Source organism: Morone saxatilis, unplaced genomic scaffold (genome assembly GCF_004916995.1).
Source record: "Morone saxatilis isolate NCDOM2014 unplaced genomic scaffold, NCSU_SB_2.0 Contig16, whole genome shotgun sequence".
Taxonomy (NCBI): Eukaryota; Metazoa; Chordata; class Actinopteri; family Moronidae; genus Morone; species Morone saxatilis.
The window spans coordinates 3,818,923-3,834,232 of record NW_023339718.1 but is presented as its reverse complement, the minus strand read 5'-3'; the positions used below and the strand labels follow the sequence as shown (position 1 = coordinate 3,834,232).

Here is a 15,310-nt window from a genome sequence, read left to right as displayed (position 1 = left end):
TCTCTCTCTCTCTCTCTTGCTCTTACCCTTTCGCCCTGTCTCTCTCGCTTTATCCCCTAATTGCCCTCTTTGAGCAGGGAATGGAATAGTATAATTAGGATCTTATCTGGTTAGCATCGTTGAGAGGGGCACCAAGCTTTCTCTCCCAGCGTGATCATTCTCCCTCGTTCTGTTGTTGCCTCGCTCGAGTCTCTATCACTTCTGCTTTCCTTCATCGTGTTGCCTCTTTCTCTTGCTCTCCCATGAGAAGCTTTGTCTGCCATTTTAGCCTGCGCTTTCCTTTGGTTCTTGACAGATTGGGGACTAAATTTCTCCGTGCCTATGTGTCTTTTTGTTTCAGTGGTAGAAGAAGTAGGGTGTTTTCTCCCAGCAAATTATCCCCTCTGCATGTACAGGCAACCAACAAGGCCAGGCCAGAACTGCGGCCTGTTTACTCCAAAGGAATATCCGATAGAAGTCTTCTGCTTTGTTTTTAGTTCATAAAACATCTTCATAAAAAATATTATGACCTTGTATTTTAAATAAACCAATTTCTGCCCAGAGATAACATTAAGCTGTGGAAAGGCTCTGGCTAGCCGGTGTTTTTCTTGTTCTCAGTGAAAGCTGTGGAAAATGGTTGCAGCATCACCTGTTCTTTAAGAGACCTTAATTAACCCCAGAAATGCTTTTCCAAATGACTCTTCTGGCATCACACAGAGAGACCAATAGTTCTATTAAAATGTCTGCAGGATGTAGGCTTGGCCCATTTAATAGCATGATGATTTTCTAAGACAGACTGCAAGCTGGATGTGTTCTAGCAGACCCTGGAGGGCCAACCGGTTGAGTGGGCCCTGCACTCTTCTGCAGTGGGCTGATTGCATTATTGCTCGTTGCCTCTGACTGAGCTATATAAGATTTTTTTTTATTTTTTATTAAACGGTAGCCATGGTAAATTGCCTCAATTTTGGACTACATTGACTTTTGAGGCCAATTTAATGGTAGCTTGGTTTGGCTGACAGTCGTGAGATTGACCCTGACATTTATTGCCCGGGAAAGGGTCACATGATGGGTTTCTTAGTAAAATGCTGAGCAGAACAAATTGAGCCTGAGAGAAATGCAAGCGACGGCTACCTGACCTGGCCCTCTTATTGATAGCCTCTGTATGATTCTGCTCCAACACTGCAGTAGTCACACTATGAATACATGAGTAAATCTTACGGTGAAGTGTTTACAGAAAATCCTTTTTAACCTTGTCATAAATATATATTTCTATTATCTGACCAGTCCAGATAATTTAAAGATCCCTTCCAGACATGTATTAAGACATATACAAATAGTCTTCTTGGAATAATAGTGTGTATCTGATATGTTCTTAATACAAAGTATAATTTCCACATTAAAAAGGCATCAACTTCTACCTCATAGATAGAATAAAATATGCAAATTTTGTTCATTTCTTTCTGGGCACGAGATGTCTCCTACTTCACTGCACAGTCCCTCCAGCGTTTTGCAGGCTTTGTTTTGGCAGTTGTTGATTTCACACTGAAGCTTATCTAAAGAAATTACACTGCACGTTTCAATGTTTTTATACATTTTCTTGCAATGAAATTTGCGTGAGGAAGTGGAAATTGCAAAAGTAGTTGCTATTTTTGTGATATTTGTTATAATTCATTAAAAATAAGGCAACTTGCTTGTCACAGTTTGGTGACGTATTGCTTAAATATTTTGCATGGGGGACTGCTAGGTGAAATTCATAATCACTTCTGTTATGATCTGGCACTATAGAAATAAAATGTAATTAAAACTGGCAAGAAACTACCGTGATGGGGCAGATTTTGGAGAAAAGTGGTGACTGGACAAAATTGCAAACTTCCTAGCAGGGCTGACTTTTTGATGTGACTTGTGATGTCACAAATCATACTCGTAGGCCCCGCCCCTTAAAATCTGATTTCCAGTGAGCACAGAGAAACTTTCCACTTCCAGCAGATGAATGTGAAAACATCCTTCTAGTGTCCACCTCTGCACATACATCATTCTGCACACTGAAGCTCAAACATCCAACTGTATGAACAACATATTTTTAAGTATTTAATTCGAGTATCTTATTTGTGGAGAGTGGCTGTCTGGGCAGGAAACCCACAGTTTGCTCTGTTTCCGAAGTAGCATACCTTTGTAGTAACCATGACTATGACTTGCTCAAGGTTAAACATTACAGTAAGAGAAATTATCGATTAACTAACTAGCTGTTTGTTGTATTTATAAGGCTCTTGCTTCGCCCAAGGCCCAACAATAGTGACAGCATCTATCCTCACACTTTGAGCAGCATGAATTCAGAAAGTCTCTCTCAATGGACCACCTGGTTAAACTAATGCTATTGATTTTCAGCCTTTGTTTTCATTAGCAACCCCAGGGGCAGAGAGACCGAAAATTGCTTTGGTTACTTGAGAGAAAGTAAAGAGACATGGAAAAGCCATGAGGGATTGGTTGATTAGATACTGGCAGATAATGGTGTTTGTGTGGGCACGATAACACATCCTGCCTCCTAAACAGTTCTCTTGCTTAAATCTGCGGCTGACCTTCATTCCCTCAGCCTCGTTTGTCTTTTTGTGGCTCCCTGGGGTTTACTCCCACTTGTCCTCTACTATACTGGCCAGGAGAAATTATTATTCGTCTCTTCTGATAGTAGGCTAGAATCAATGAACTACACTACACTCAACCAAACATGGCTACTTTCCAATAACTGCATGTAGACACTGTTGCATATTTTTTTGGTAAAGTCAGAAGATGTGTGTTTGAAAGGATTGGGCCAAGATGATTAATGCTGCTACTACTCGGCTCGTCTGTTGTATCTAACAGCAAACTACTTTTTTTTCTAGGACAACCAAAGTTTTCTTCTGAGCTAATGTCACTCTTTGTTTTCTCTTACAGTTACAGAGAAAGAGGTGCAGCAGTGGTAAGTGTGTGCTTTCTTTTTTAATGACAATATTTCCATTCCTGATGTGAGGCTGGTCATATATTAGCAATTGTGTCTTTACTGAGCTCACAGGAGTCTTATCTTGACCCACTTGCAGAATCCCACTTTGATATATTCTGCCCAGGATCTGGTTTCTTGAGTCCATGGATAGTGTATTTACTATTTGTATGATTGTTGATTTGAGGCCGTCTCCCTCACTCTACCCTGAAGACGGATGAGTTCTGGAAATAGAATGACTTTGAAGCCTTACTGAGGCTGAATGACTTTGAAGGCTGATAACACTGATACAAACATTTCCATGATGCATTCCTCCACAACCTTTTTGCTCTGCTTGCAAAAAAGGATGTCTGATAACAGACGAATGGCGGGGGCATAGGGTTGCTTCACTTTCAGACATTTAATGACTACATGAGCCGATTAGTAATCCTTCCTGTCCTGACCTGTTAGTCAGCGTGACCCGCACCAGCCTCTGATCATCGTGGGGAGGTCTCGCCTTTGTCTCATCCCAGCCTGTAGTCACAGTCTTGCAACATGTACTTACACATATCAAAATAAAACATATTCATTAAAGCAGGCACAGCTCAGGTCAGGATAAGGCACAGAGTGATCCTTACTGTTAAGGTGTGAATGAGTGTTTTTCTGAAGGCACAATTTGACAGCCGCTGGCACACGGATAAGCGTCAATGCATCTTTATTTACAGAGATGATTCAGGCATGAGAATAGTCATTGCTTTTGTTTGCTGCACGCTGCTCTTGAGCTATTGTTTCTTTCTTTGAAAATGAAGGACAAAGAATATCAGAAGAGGGAGCACTGTAATAAAATGATCACACTTCAGTTCTCCTGCCTTGGTTTTGCATTTCACGACCTAATTTTGCATGCATGAAGAGAGCGCTGCCTTGAGAGCTAGTTGCATGTCCCGTGTTAGGGGGTTTACAGAGGGAAAGGAACCAGGGCACATTCACTGCCACACAGCAGCAGCAGCAACATTAGATATCAGTGGGCATTGGCAGGTCCAGAGCCTCCGAGCTGGCCCGTCTCTGGGGCTGCCTGAGTGCACTGGGGCGGAATACCCCCCATCCCTTAAACCTCCACCCCCCTCCGGCAGTGCAGCCAGCTAGCTCACCATCACTCTTGCTGTCTTTCACAGGAAAGTTTGCATAAGTCCTCACTTGAAGATCAGCAGCAATCAACACGGCTGAGTGTGAGGGATGAGAGGGAATTTTACCAGGGGAAATGCCAGATGGCGTGTAATTAGAGCACAGGCACAGACACAGAAGAATTAGCAGGGTTAGATAAATGCCTGTGTTGTGCATTAAATTTGTTCCCCTTTCTAATTCTCCTCTAAGGGAACATCATTAGTATGCTCGAGGCTCACCTGAAATCAATAACAAAATGCCATAGCGCAGTGATGTTCCTGCCAGCTAAGCAGGAGCAAGAGTAACATCGTGCACAACTCTTTAGCAAACCACCATGGTAGATGCCAAGGAGTTGGAGCCAGTGCCAGTAATAAATACTTGATCTTCATGCTGGCTCCTTAGTGTGGTCGGATGCACAATGTCACGTCTGCTATGTCCCTGCTAATACAGTGCGTAGTTGCATTATTGCACTCCTTTAAGTACAGTCTGTGTATGTGTCTTAGCACCAGTGTCACAAGTCAGATTTCTTGCACTTGATGTGTTCTTGGCAAATGAAGGTGATTCTGATTATGACTCTGATGACTGTGACAGTAGGCAAACATGTTTACACTGGTACAGTGCGTACTGTATATGTGTCTTCTGCTTATGTAACTCCACTGGTAGTGTGACTATCTAATCTAGTCGGCATTACATGTGTATTATTTATGCCTAATGAAGCAAATTAATGTGCCTCTAGACTGGCTGAAGAGGGAAAATAACATTTCACTGTTAGGAATTCTTTGATAAATCAAAGTGCATATTAAAGAATCGGACTTGATCCCAACCAGTGATGATTTATTTTTAAGAGTTCAAAAATTAAAAAACTGTATATTGGATTAGAATCCCTTAAATTTGATTATTTAGGAGTTCTGATCAAGATATTGGGGGGAGATTTTACAGCTGAAAAATAAACTTGTCAAAAATGTGTTAAACTGAAAATTGAATTGCTATCATTCACCACTATAACAAACAACATGAATCAACAAAAATATATAACATTTCAGATTTAAGTCAATTATATGAATATGTAGCCTTTACTTAATTAAACTATAATAACCATCGGATAAAGTACAGTAGTGTATGACGTGGGTAACTCTTTAATTGAACATTGAATTCATTTTTAATAGTTAATAAGCTAGCAGCTCAAGGCTACATTAGCCACGACTAGCATAACACATCCGAATTTCCAACCAAACTGTCGGTAGTCGAGTTTCATTGTGGGTAATGTAGGCACCATGTTTTGACAAAGAAGACGACTATGTGGAATAAAAAAGACGATCTCAAGTTCTTCTGAATCACTTTTGATACATTTTTTTAAAAACTGTGTGTTGTGATTCTGACTGTGCTGTAGGACAGCAACAATAAAACGATGGAGTACCATTTTCACATGAACTCTGAAGCTCTTTAAATTGTAAACCTTCAGGCATTTCAGGCAGGGAAAAGAGTTTTATCAAAGGGGTACTTCAGTGATTTAGAATTGCACTTTCATAAAGTTGAGTGAGTCATAAGAAACAGATTAAAAAAGCAGTCAGACATCTTTTTATCTTACACATATGCTGTAATGCAGTCTTTCATTATCGGTCTCCGGCCTCCTAAATGCCCACTTCTTTCAAACAGCATACCGCTCTCGGTTAAAAGAAAGACCTTGGAAAGCTCCTCTAGTGCCACAGATGGCATGTTTCGCACAGTGAGTCGTACTCCTCATGACAAGTAAACTTAAACTTACACGTGTAAAATCACTGGTGCCCTTTTAAAGGCCATTATTTAATCAGTCGTAATGGTTTAAAATGCAGGCCTGTTTCGACCGTAATCAGTGCACCCGGACCACATTATTCATGTGGCGTGTGATGATAATTCATTTCTATGTATTCATTTTTCCTTTTTTCCACTTTTTGCAGCCATTATTTGTGTCAACAAGATGAATTCCAATCAAAACACATTTCTGCTCTGCAATTTCTTGTTACTAACCAGCAAGCATGAACTTAGATAACAATATATCTGTGATAAGCAGATACATCAGCATTGGAGTACCGATTCAGTTTTATTTAGTCTGTGATAAACTAAAATTGGCTGATATTCGACCCGCCTGAAATGATGAATAAGAGGAACACAACCACTCCTTATAAAGCTCCTGATTGTATAATGATGTTCACTATGGCTTCACTTGTAAAAGAATCTGTCTTCAATAAAAATACTTAATAGATACACTATTCGTTTGCAGTGAACAATCCCTACTGTATGCACTATATATGCTATCTACTAAAACATGTATACTATATATACAGTACATGCACTTTGCAATACAACATGTTACAATATCATTCAGCCTTTTATATTGGTTACCTGATATGATATTCCATATTCACATTAAAAAAGGAAAGAATCCGGGTGAAATGGGTCGGCTTTGGATTATGATATGCATTATGTGTTCTGCACTTTGAATAGCAATTAGGTTGTATTTTACATACCGCATTATATTGAGCCAGGCTTTCATTTTCCCACATATCTCCAGATAATTCAAAAGTGAGAATTACATGGTTCTGCTCTTTTCTCGCTTCTCCTCTCACTGAACTTTCTTCCCGGCTGCTGCTCAAAGTGTCTCTCCATCTCTTTGACTATATGGAGCTGCTTCATTATCTCCAGGGCAGATTAAAAGTAAAGAGTTTAAGAGGAGTGAAGAGCCAGAGTGCAAAAGATCTGTCCTGGCTTTCATTCTTCATCAGAACACTCTCTCTCTGGCCGTAATTACTGCCCTGCCTTAACCGAATCACAGACGAACATTCAGTGCTCCCTTGTGTAAACTTGCGTAATTTTTTCTGTTGATCAAGAGCAAAAGCTTTTTGCAATGCTTTTTATAACAAGAGAGTGTTATTATTTCCCTGCTATTTCCTCTTTCTCCAACTTTTCATCCAGCATTTATTTTTGTAAAGGCTACTGCTCTCTCCTCTGCTCCCTGACCTGTTACAGTCTAGTTAGACTTTGAGGCTGCTGTGTTCCTTTACGCAGACATACAAGGAAACTGCCTACCTTTGAGTGACTGCGCTTGAAATTGCTTATGAGATGCTTCTATTTTTAGGCTAATAGAGATGTTAAGTCGCTCTCTAGATATGTCATTTCCAGGGGCGAGAGGAAGCTCTCAGACTTATCTATCAGCCACGCATATTATCAAAAGAGGACTACGGAGTAATTTGATTAGAGTTAACCACTCTGGGCTTGCTATTGGATTAAGGCGATCTTCTTATCTGTGAATGAGACAAATAGCTTTGCACTTTACCTTTTTGATCTAGCACACTCTTTCAAACTGAATCAGTAATACCTACTGTAGAAGTGAGGAGGTGACCTCGGTCTTTCATCATTTTTGTACAGTATGTATTCTCATTACATTGAAAATGATATTTTTCCCCCTTTTTTTAAAACTATTTAAATAATCTGTGCTTTATCTTTCAGGTACAAAGGCTTCATTAAAGACTGTCCAAGCGGGCAGCTGGATGCTGTGGGCTTTCAGAAGATTTATAAGCAGTTCTTTCCTTTTGGAGATCCCACAAAGTTTGCCTCCTTTGTCTTCAATGTATTTGACGAAAATAAGGTTTGTAATCGAATTCATGTGCTTTATTGTCCTGTTACGAGGTAGAAAAAAATATTCAGATACCTTTGTTACAAGAAATTCTTTGACAGTGGCTGTTTGTCCGTGGTTGCTGTTAGATAAGGACAGTGTCTGAGAATGGAGCTAATCTAAAGGTCCTCCTTTCAGCCAGAGGTTGAACAGAATACAAGGGCAGTATGGTATAGAAACCTTTTTCATTTTGTTGCTGTTATTATTTTTTTTGGGGGGGGGAGCAGTTTTGGACTCAGTGGAATTCTAGTTAAAGTTTAATCAAAATGTCCAGTGTTAGGGCATGTGGGAAATTCCATTTCTAGCGTACTCAGTGTACTTTGCAAATTATTTTATGTGTAATGATTGCTATATTTTTCAGGGTGTCTGTGGGGTCTTAAAAAGTCTAACATCCAATAATCTGAATGTTAGGCATTAAAAATCTTCAATATGATCTTGACAGTTTAAAAAATGACTGGATGACGTTACTTGTGTAAAGTTTGTGGCAATATGATCATGCTGTATCAACTATAAAACAAAAACAACATGGAACTAATACCAATCTTCTGCCATATGGTCCACACCTTTTTTATGCCAGTAAGGTTGTAAAACAGGTCTTAGATTGCATTCATAATTGTCTTAAAAAGTCTTAAATTTAACCTGTCAAAAACTGCAGTAATCCAGTTGTTGTTTTTTTTGAGAGAGAGAGTTTGGTACAAACAGAATCCTGCCATATTTTGCTTGTATTGGAGTTCATTCATTTAAAAAAACAAAAACTTTTGAAATCATTCTCAGCCTGAAAGTCAAGTGTTTCACCAGCACAGATGATTCTTTCCTTTAAAAAATGGGTAAACAGAGAACTGCAGATGAGTCATAGCTTCAATAGTAACACATAATCGTAAGTCTTAGTTTTGTGCCAGAAATATTTTTTTAAAAGTGGATCCCAATATATTTTTTCAAATGGTGTATATGTACTTTCTTTTTAATGAATTTCTTATCTCAGTTATGTGGATGCATTCTCTAAGGATTTGAGGATATTATGATAAAGCAAGTTTTAACAAGTTGTTATGAGCTACATTTGTCTGAAGTAATCCACCTCATTGCAGCTGTACAAGATTATTCAAATTGTGTTTTGGAAGACAAACTGTAGATGAACAGCTCCTGGGATGCTGGTGAGCCCCTGGAGGTTTATTGACTTCAGTTAAGAGGCTTTGTGTCAGGAAGATCAGACAAACCCTCCGTCTGATGTTTATCTATGACCTTCATTAGCGTTAGGCACCCCATAGTTAGAGAATGCATTGATCTTAACAGTTTTTATGACTTATGTAATCAGCAATGCATGACTTCAGCATTGTCTGGCCGGTCAGATGTCTGGTAGAGATAAATTTAGCCGACCCCAAGGCCATGACGAGCACTTGGCTTTTCTTATTCAGCTGTGGCAGGACTCAGAGAGGTTACAGGTAGGGCAGCTGTTGCAGCAGAATGTTTTTGTGATGGAACACAAACCTTTAGTATCTGGTAAGAATATAAACTGACCACAGCCTGAAAGCTTTGCTACCAGATAGTTGATTTTATATGCGTCGTTGTCCACAGGGTTTTCGCTTAGAATGTGGATGGCATTTCTTTTTTGCAGCGACTCACTTTGACTTTGAGTTGGTCTGAATTAGCAGCGTTTGTGCCATTTTGAGCTTTCATTTTATATTTGATTATTCTATCTGTGTTAGCAGACGTTTCTCTGCGCTGCACAAAGTGTGGCCTCGTGGAAGAACACTAAAGGCCACAATTTTTAGAGGGCAATTGGAAATGTTGTGCTTCTGTGTAAATATTCAGTGCTTGGGATTCTAACAAAGCTGCGAGGAAATAAGTGTCAGAGGGGGATATTTCCTATCTTGTTGGACAAGATTATGTGGCATGCCCATTCATGATGTAGAATCACTGGAATCACTTCGCCCCAAATATATAGTGGTTGTTTGTGCCCTGTAAGTTTCAGACTATGAGCCAGTAGCATCCATCTTACTAATGACCAGAGGTGACATATTTCTGCCTCAGGAGAGAGCCAGGTGCAGGGCAAAAATAGCAGCTGACTTGGAGCAAACGTCTGGCCCCATTTTCAGCAGAATACAGCAAGGACACATGAAAGAACTGCAAGGAGCTCATGAAAGTACAGCAAGTGTGAAGTAAGATGCTCATCTTGTCTCTGGGCCATTTCCTCTCTCACATTCTTTCTCTCTCTTTCTCCCCCTTCTGTCACTCCGTAGGATGGACGCATCGAGTTCTCTGAGTTCATCCAGGCCTTGTCTGTGACTTCCCGGGGGACTCTAGATGAGAAGTTGAGATGTAAGAAGATGCACCCTCCTCCCCTATTTTTTGACATTTAAATGACAGGATTTAGCTCTGACTGCCGAGCGTTGCATATGAAAGAGGACCCCGTGGGTTCCTAGAGAGCAAATAGAAGATGATTAGCAAGATAGAGCAGGCTTTTGCAACCCGGGGGTCATGACCCAATATGTTGACAACCTCTTTTGAAACTATAACACCCTAGAAAAACATTCAAAGTTTTGAATCTGAAACCAAGCGGGATCATTATTTATACCCAGAATCACTACCTTGGAACTGGAAAGCAACCATGAAAGGCTGCTGCCTGTCTGCTCCGTTTTCACCACTTCCAAACACATGAAACACTGTGTGCTTTGTAATCCATAAAAATATATAGTTCATATAATCTTTTGTTTTACATTTTGAAGTCAGAGTGGCTTTCTGATCTCAGCATGGCCTTCCTCGCTGCATTAAAAGCCACATGCTTTAACAACTTTCCCACAACTTTACAGGGGCTTTTAAACTGTATGACCTTGATAATGATGGCTACATCACCCGAGATGAGATGTTGAACATCGTAGATGCCATATATCAGATGGTGGTAAGTTAAAATTTAAATCTGTCATATAAATCTGAATTGTTTGAATGGTACAAAGTGTAATGATTTGATATCTTAGGGGAACACTGTGGAGCTGCCAGAAGAAGAAAACACACCAGAAAAGCGAGTTGACCGTATTTTTGCAATGATGGACAAGGTTAGTATTTTAATACTAAAATGATATCAAAAGATAGAAGTGATAAAGAGAGTAACTGCACACTATAATTTTGATTGAAATCTTTTAGATTGAAGATTTTGGGTCAACTGTTCACATGGGATGTGATCTACTGGGGTGTGACGTGCAAAGTGCATTAATTTGTCCATGCTTTGGTGTGGTCGGATCCACTTTTGTTGTTTTGGGATTTAGCCTTGTAATAGGCGATCTTCAAAGTTTTCCAGCGGTTTTTAATTTGTTCAGCCCTTTGGTCTGTCCCGGCTTCATTCATTCTTTTGTGGACTTGTTTAAATAGGCCATTATTTCTATTATTATTATTATTATTATTTTCCTACTGTCTAGGCGCCCAATAATGTTCAGTTCTTCAAGAGTTTGTATCAAAAACAAACTCTGCAGGGGTCTAGACATTTTTTTGGGAGTACAGAACAGTACCTCCCCACACATTTACTTCAAAATAGACAGAAAAATTCATGGACAGAATGCACTGAAAGAACACAGCCAGAAAGTAATTACATTGTTTACATGGCACAGTTTGTCTTTTGATCAGTTTATGATTACCCCTCTGTAACTGCTTGAAATTTCCTGCCTGTTTTATTCTGATTGAGGTGTTTATATGGAGCATTTTTAACATATTTATTTTATGTTTAAACGATTAAAATCAGAATATTAGGCTCCATGTAAACATAGCTAATGATAATGCACTAGATGATGTACCATTTGATCTTTCTTTCTACAGTTTAACTTCAAACTTTGCCTGACCCTGATACAAATGCAGTAATAATTATTAGTTTACCATTAAACGGACCGAATCTGCCCTCGTTGCCAGCCTCGGGGCTTTGACATGGACACTGTTATGTTTAGAGCTGTTAGCTGTAGCCATCACAGCGTCACTAACACCGGCTGCAGTCTATAAACATCATATATAGTCCCTTCCACCACTAGCCCTCGGTGCTAATGCCCACTCCCTCAGCCCCAAGAATCCACTTAGCTTTAGTGAAAGATGAGACGCAGCCTGCATGGGTGTGTTCGTCAGGCCACTACTGCCAAGATCAGCCCGATGGACTAGCTGTGCAGCACAGCAGCACTTTAGTGATTTGTATTGGTGGAGAGTGGCTACCATCCAAGTGCACTGAACCAAAGACCCAGTCCACCAGCATAGAACAGGAGTAATATGATTTAGCTTAAGAGCCTCTTTTGCCCCCTGCTGGAAACTCTGTGTTAAAGCCTTAGAGGGCTTCATGTTCATTTTGTCTCCTGTTGTTCCTCCAGAATGCAGATGGGAAGCTGACTCTGCAGGAGTTTCAGGAGGGCTCAAAGGCAGACCCTTCTATTGTTCAGGCACTGTCACTCTATGATGGACTTGTGTAAGAATGTAAGGTGAGTGGGGGTATTAATGAGCTAGTACCTGCATACTTCTCTGCTTGGGTGATTTTCAATCCTAGGTCATGCATCAGCTCCAAGATAATACAGTGTAATTCTTATTTCATCAGAGCATAGAATGAAAGAAAGGAAACTCAGTACGTGGGCTGAAAACCAAAGTGAAGAAGCCACTTTCTGCTCTCAGTTTGTTCTCATGAATTATTCAGTATGGCCCACTTGTTTGCTGGCAATCAAATCGTCTTGCAGTGCTGAGTGAAGAGCGAGACAGGCCTCTCCTCTCACTGCCTAATGTTATTCACTTGCCGCTGCCAATTGTTGCTGACATCCTGCTCGGTGTTTTGTCAACTGTGAAGTGATCTTGTGAAGAAATATTTTAGTAATGCAGTAGCTCTGTTTAGTGATTATCTTGCATGCTCTGAACACACCCAGATTTCAGGACACCGCTTTACTGTCATCTGTTCACTGCTGATCATTCTCACAACTTCTCAGATGGATCCAACTCAGCATCCGTTACACGCCGATCCAGCACCATCACACCTGTAACGGTGGGAGGCCACATTTAACTTGCTCACCCACAAGTGGACTGCAAACTTTTGTCGCACGGCCGTACAGCATCTGTGTCAAGTAGCTGTTCGTCTACATTTCCAGTAAGGATTGTAAACAAATGTATCCTCTGACGTGACGAAGAATTCCAAACATGTCAGCAAAAACCCTCAGTCATTTATCCGTGCTTCTACAGCTGTGTGGCACCACGTACACACTTCAGTGTTGTGGACTGTGTACGAGCATTTCTGCAAGCGCAGTGTTGTGATTTCCCCATGGACAGTCCAAGGAACTGAATTCCCTCCGAGATGTTAGTGTGCGTCCTGTTCACATACTGTAAAGCAGGGGATGCACGTGAGCCAATCAGAGGAACTGTGCTGCTGCTTCACCAGCACATGGAGAGACTCTAAACCCGGGAGAATCTGGAAAAATGTGCTATTTAACGTGAACTCTAACTTAAAATTACAACGCAGTATAGTGTATATTGTATAATGTAAATATAATGGTAATTTATTTTCTGCTTTGCTGCGTTTATGGGAATTTTACTCATAAGTATGGAATGAAGTTTTATTTTTTATCAAAGGTGTTGAAATGTATTGCACTGTATTTTTCATTATTATTGTGGGATTGTTTTTTTTTCTCACATTCTGAAGTTTCCTTTTCCTGAGAGAACGGGGTTTTTATTTGAAGAAGAGTGTTAAAGGAGCGGGGAGTTTTCTATGGATAATTTTACTATGTTTGCAGTCTTTGCATCCTATTGTGTTTTCACTTCCCTGTTAGCAAGAGCGTCTAGTGTCTCCAGTGTTGCACAGCCACATCCTGAACGACGTGCACCGAGCGACGCAGCGAATTCTCACAGGTTACATCTGAACCGAGGCTCATTATGCCTTTTGAGAGGATCGTGCTCCACCCTCAGCACACACAAAGCCCTGGTCATTGAGAGGCACAAATAGACATCAATTCTGGTTGTAAAGCTTTTGCGAGCTCTGTGGTTGCAATTGTCTACTTTGTATTTGTCCTGTGCAAGGCCAGAGCATGTGATGATGCCTTTTTTTCCATTCTTGGACTGTTTTAGTTACAGCATTAAGATGTTTTATCAGCTTCACTGATTTTATGCCTTATGCAAATGATAATTTACTAAATGATAAATGTCATTTACCTGTTGATTAACAGTATAAGAGCACAGAATAAAATGCATTTAAGTGGCAAACCTTTCTATTACTGTATTCTTAGTCTATTTATGTATTTGAAATGAATGGAAAATATGTGCTTTTCTTTACATATGCAGGTTCTTCGATAGGTTTAGGGAGCTGTTTTGTTTTTCAGTTCTCAAGACAATAGCTCAGTACTTCACACAGCCGATTGCATTCAAAATTTAAAACCTTATCTATCCAGTATAGCACTGAGCTACTTCACTATTATAGAATAATGTCATGATGAGCTTGTGTCATGCGTTTTAAACACTCTCTGCAGATGGTTGTATAATGAACAATGAACTGCATAAAAGTGTGAAGTCTTGCCATTGATGGGTGGGTTAATGAGGCTCAGTGGCTTTTGTGTAGAAGCTGCTGGGTCTGTCTGCTCACTGGGCCTGCTCAGACCTGCTTCCTGTTTTCTTCTCATCAAGGACAGATACAAGTCATATCAAGAAGAGAAGGTCAGAAGGGTCCATGTCTTTAACCGGGTACATCTTTGATTCATTTTGTGTTTTATAGGGGTTTCAAGTGTAGCAGCTGTAACCAAGTGCAGCAAAAGACAAGATGGTTTTGAAGTGAACAAGAATATTCTGGCTGCCTACCACTTAGTTTTGAAGAAGACACTGAATTATTTACATTCATAAGATCCGGGCTGGCTTCCTCTCGAGGTCTCCTCAGACAAGATACCGTATCAAGGGCGTGAGAATAACATTTAATAATCACATTTCACACATATTTCTGATCAGCAACAAAGTAAAACAGGACAGTGACATTTCTGTGTGGCACGTCGCGCTATTCCACCCATTCATATGCCATTTCTCAGGGTGGGCTGTGTATAAAATTAGATTGGTGTCAGCTGAATATAAACGATGGCTATTTATATAAACGAGGCTGTTACTGAGACAATGTTCTCGACATGTCCAAAATACAGACTCCAGACCCCGCTGGTAATGTGCGTAAAAGCTGCTAAACCCCGCGTCTCCAGGGGACCATCTCGATTGCGGAGAAAAATCGTGAAGTGAAGGGGGGATTGTTAGATAGGGTTAAACGACTGGAAACCACAGTGGGGTCGAGGCTCTCTCTCTCTCTCTCACATACACACACACACACAAATCAGGTTGGGTCTCGGGAACCTTTTAATACCCATCTCCGCCCCCGTTTGAAGCGTCAGAGCACCAGCTCTCCAGGGGCTCTCCAACACAGAGCCAGTCCGCACGCTCCTCCAAACTTTACGCACGGATGTACTCCTGTGGAAGTATTTTACTCTGGATTTTTGATGTGTTTCAGCTGAGCCGTGTTGTTCCAAATATCTTTTCTCCCGATTGGAAGCAGTCCCAGACTTTGAACTGCTCTGAAATCTAAACTTTAAAAAAAAAAAAAA

General features: G+C 40.4%; 1 protein-coding gene across 3 annotated transcripts in view; it reads left to right on the top strand.

Moving 5' to 3' along the window:
• The window catches only part of ncs1b (neuronal calcium sensor 1b), a 23,602-nt gene extending 9,496 nt beyond the window's left edge, over window positions 1-14,106 (top strand). For 2 of the 3 annotated variants that reach the window (XM_035659097.1, XM_035659098.1), the window contains exons 4-10: window positions 2,908-2,932; window positions 7,577-7,715; window positions 9,980-10,058; window positions 10,550-10,638; window positions 10,715-10,792; window positions 12,080-12,187; window positions 12,680-14,103. In XM_035659097.1, the coding sequence (XP_035514990.1) occupies window positions 2,908-2,932; window positions 7,577-7,715; window positions 9,980-10,058; window positions 10,550-10,638; window positions 10,715-10,792; window positions 12,080-12,178 (509 nt within the window). In that variant the 3' untranslated portion in view covers window positions 12,179-12,187; window positions 12,680-14,103. Of the gene's footprint in view, window positions 1-2,907; window positions 2,933-7,576; window positions 7,716-9,979; window positions 10,059-10,549; window positions 10,639-10,714; window positions 10,793-12,079; window positions 12,188-12,619 lie in introns of all 3 variants that reach the window. The other variant, XM_035659099.1, reaches the window with a different exon arrangement.
• Window positions 14,107-15,310: the final 1,204 nt, after the last annotated feature.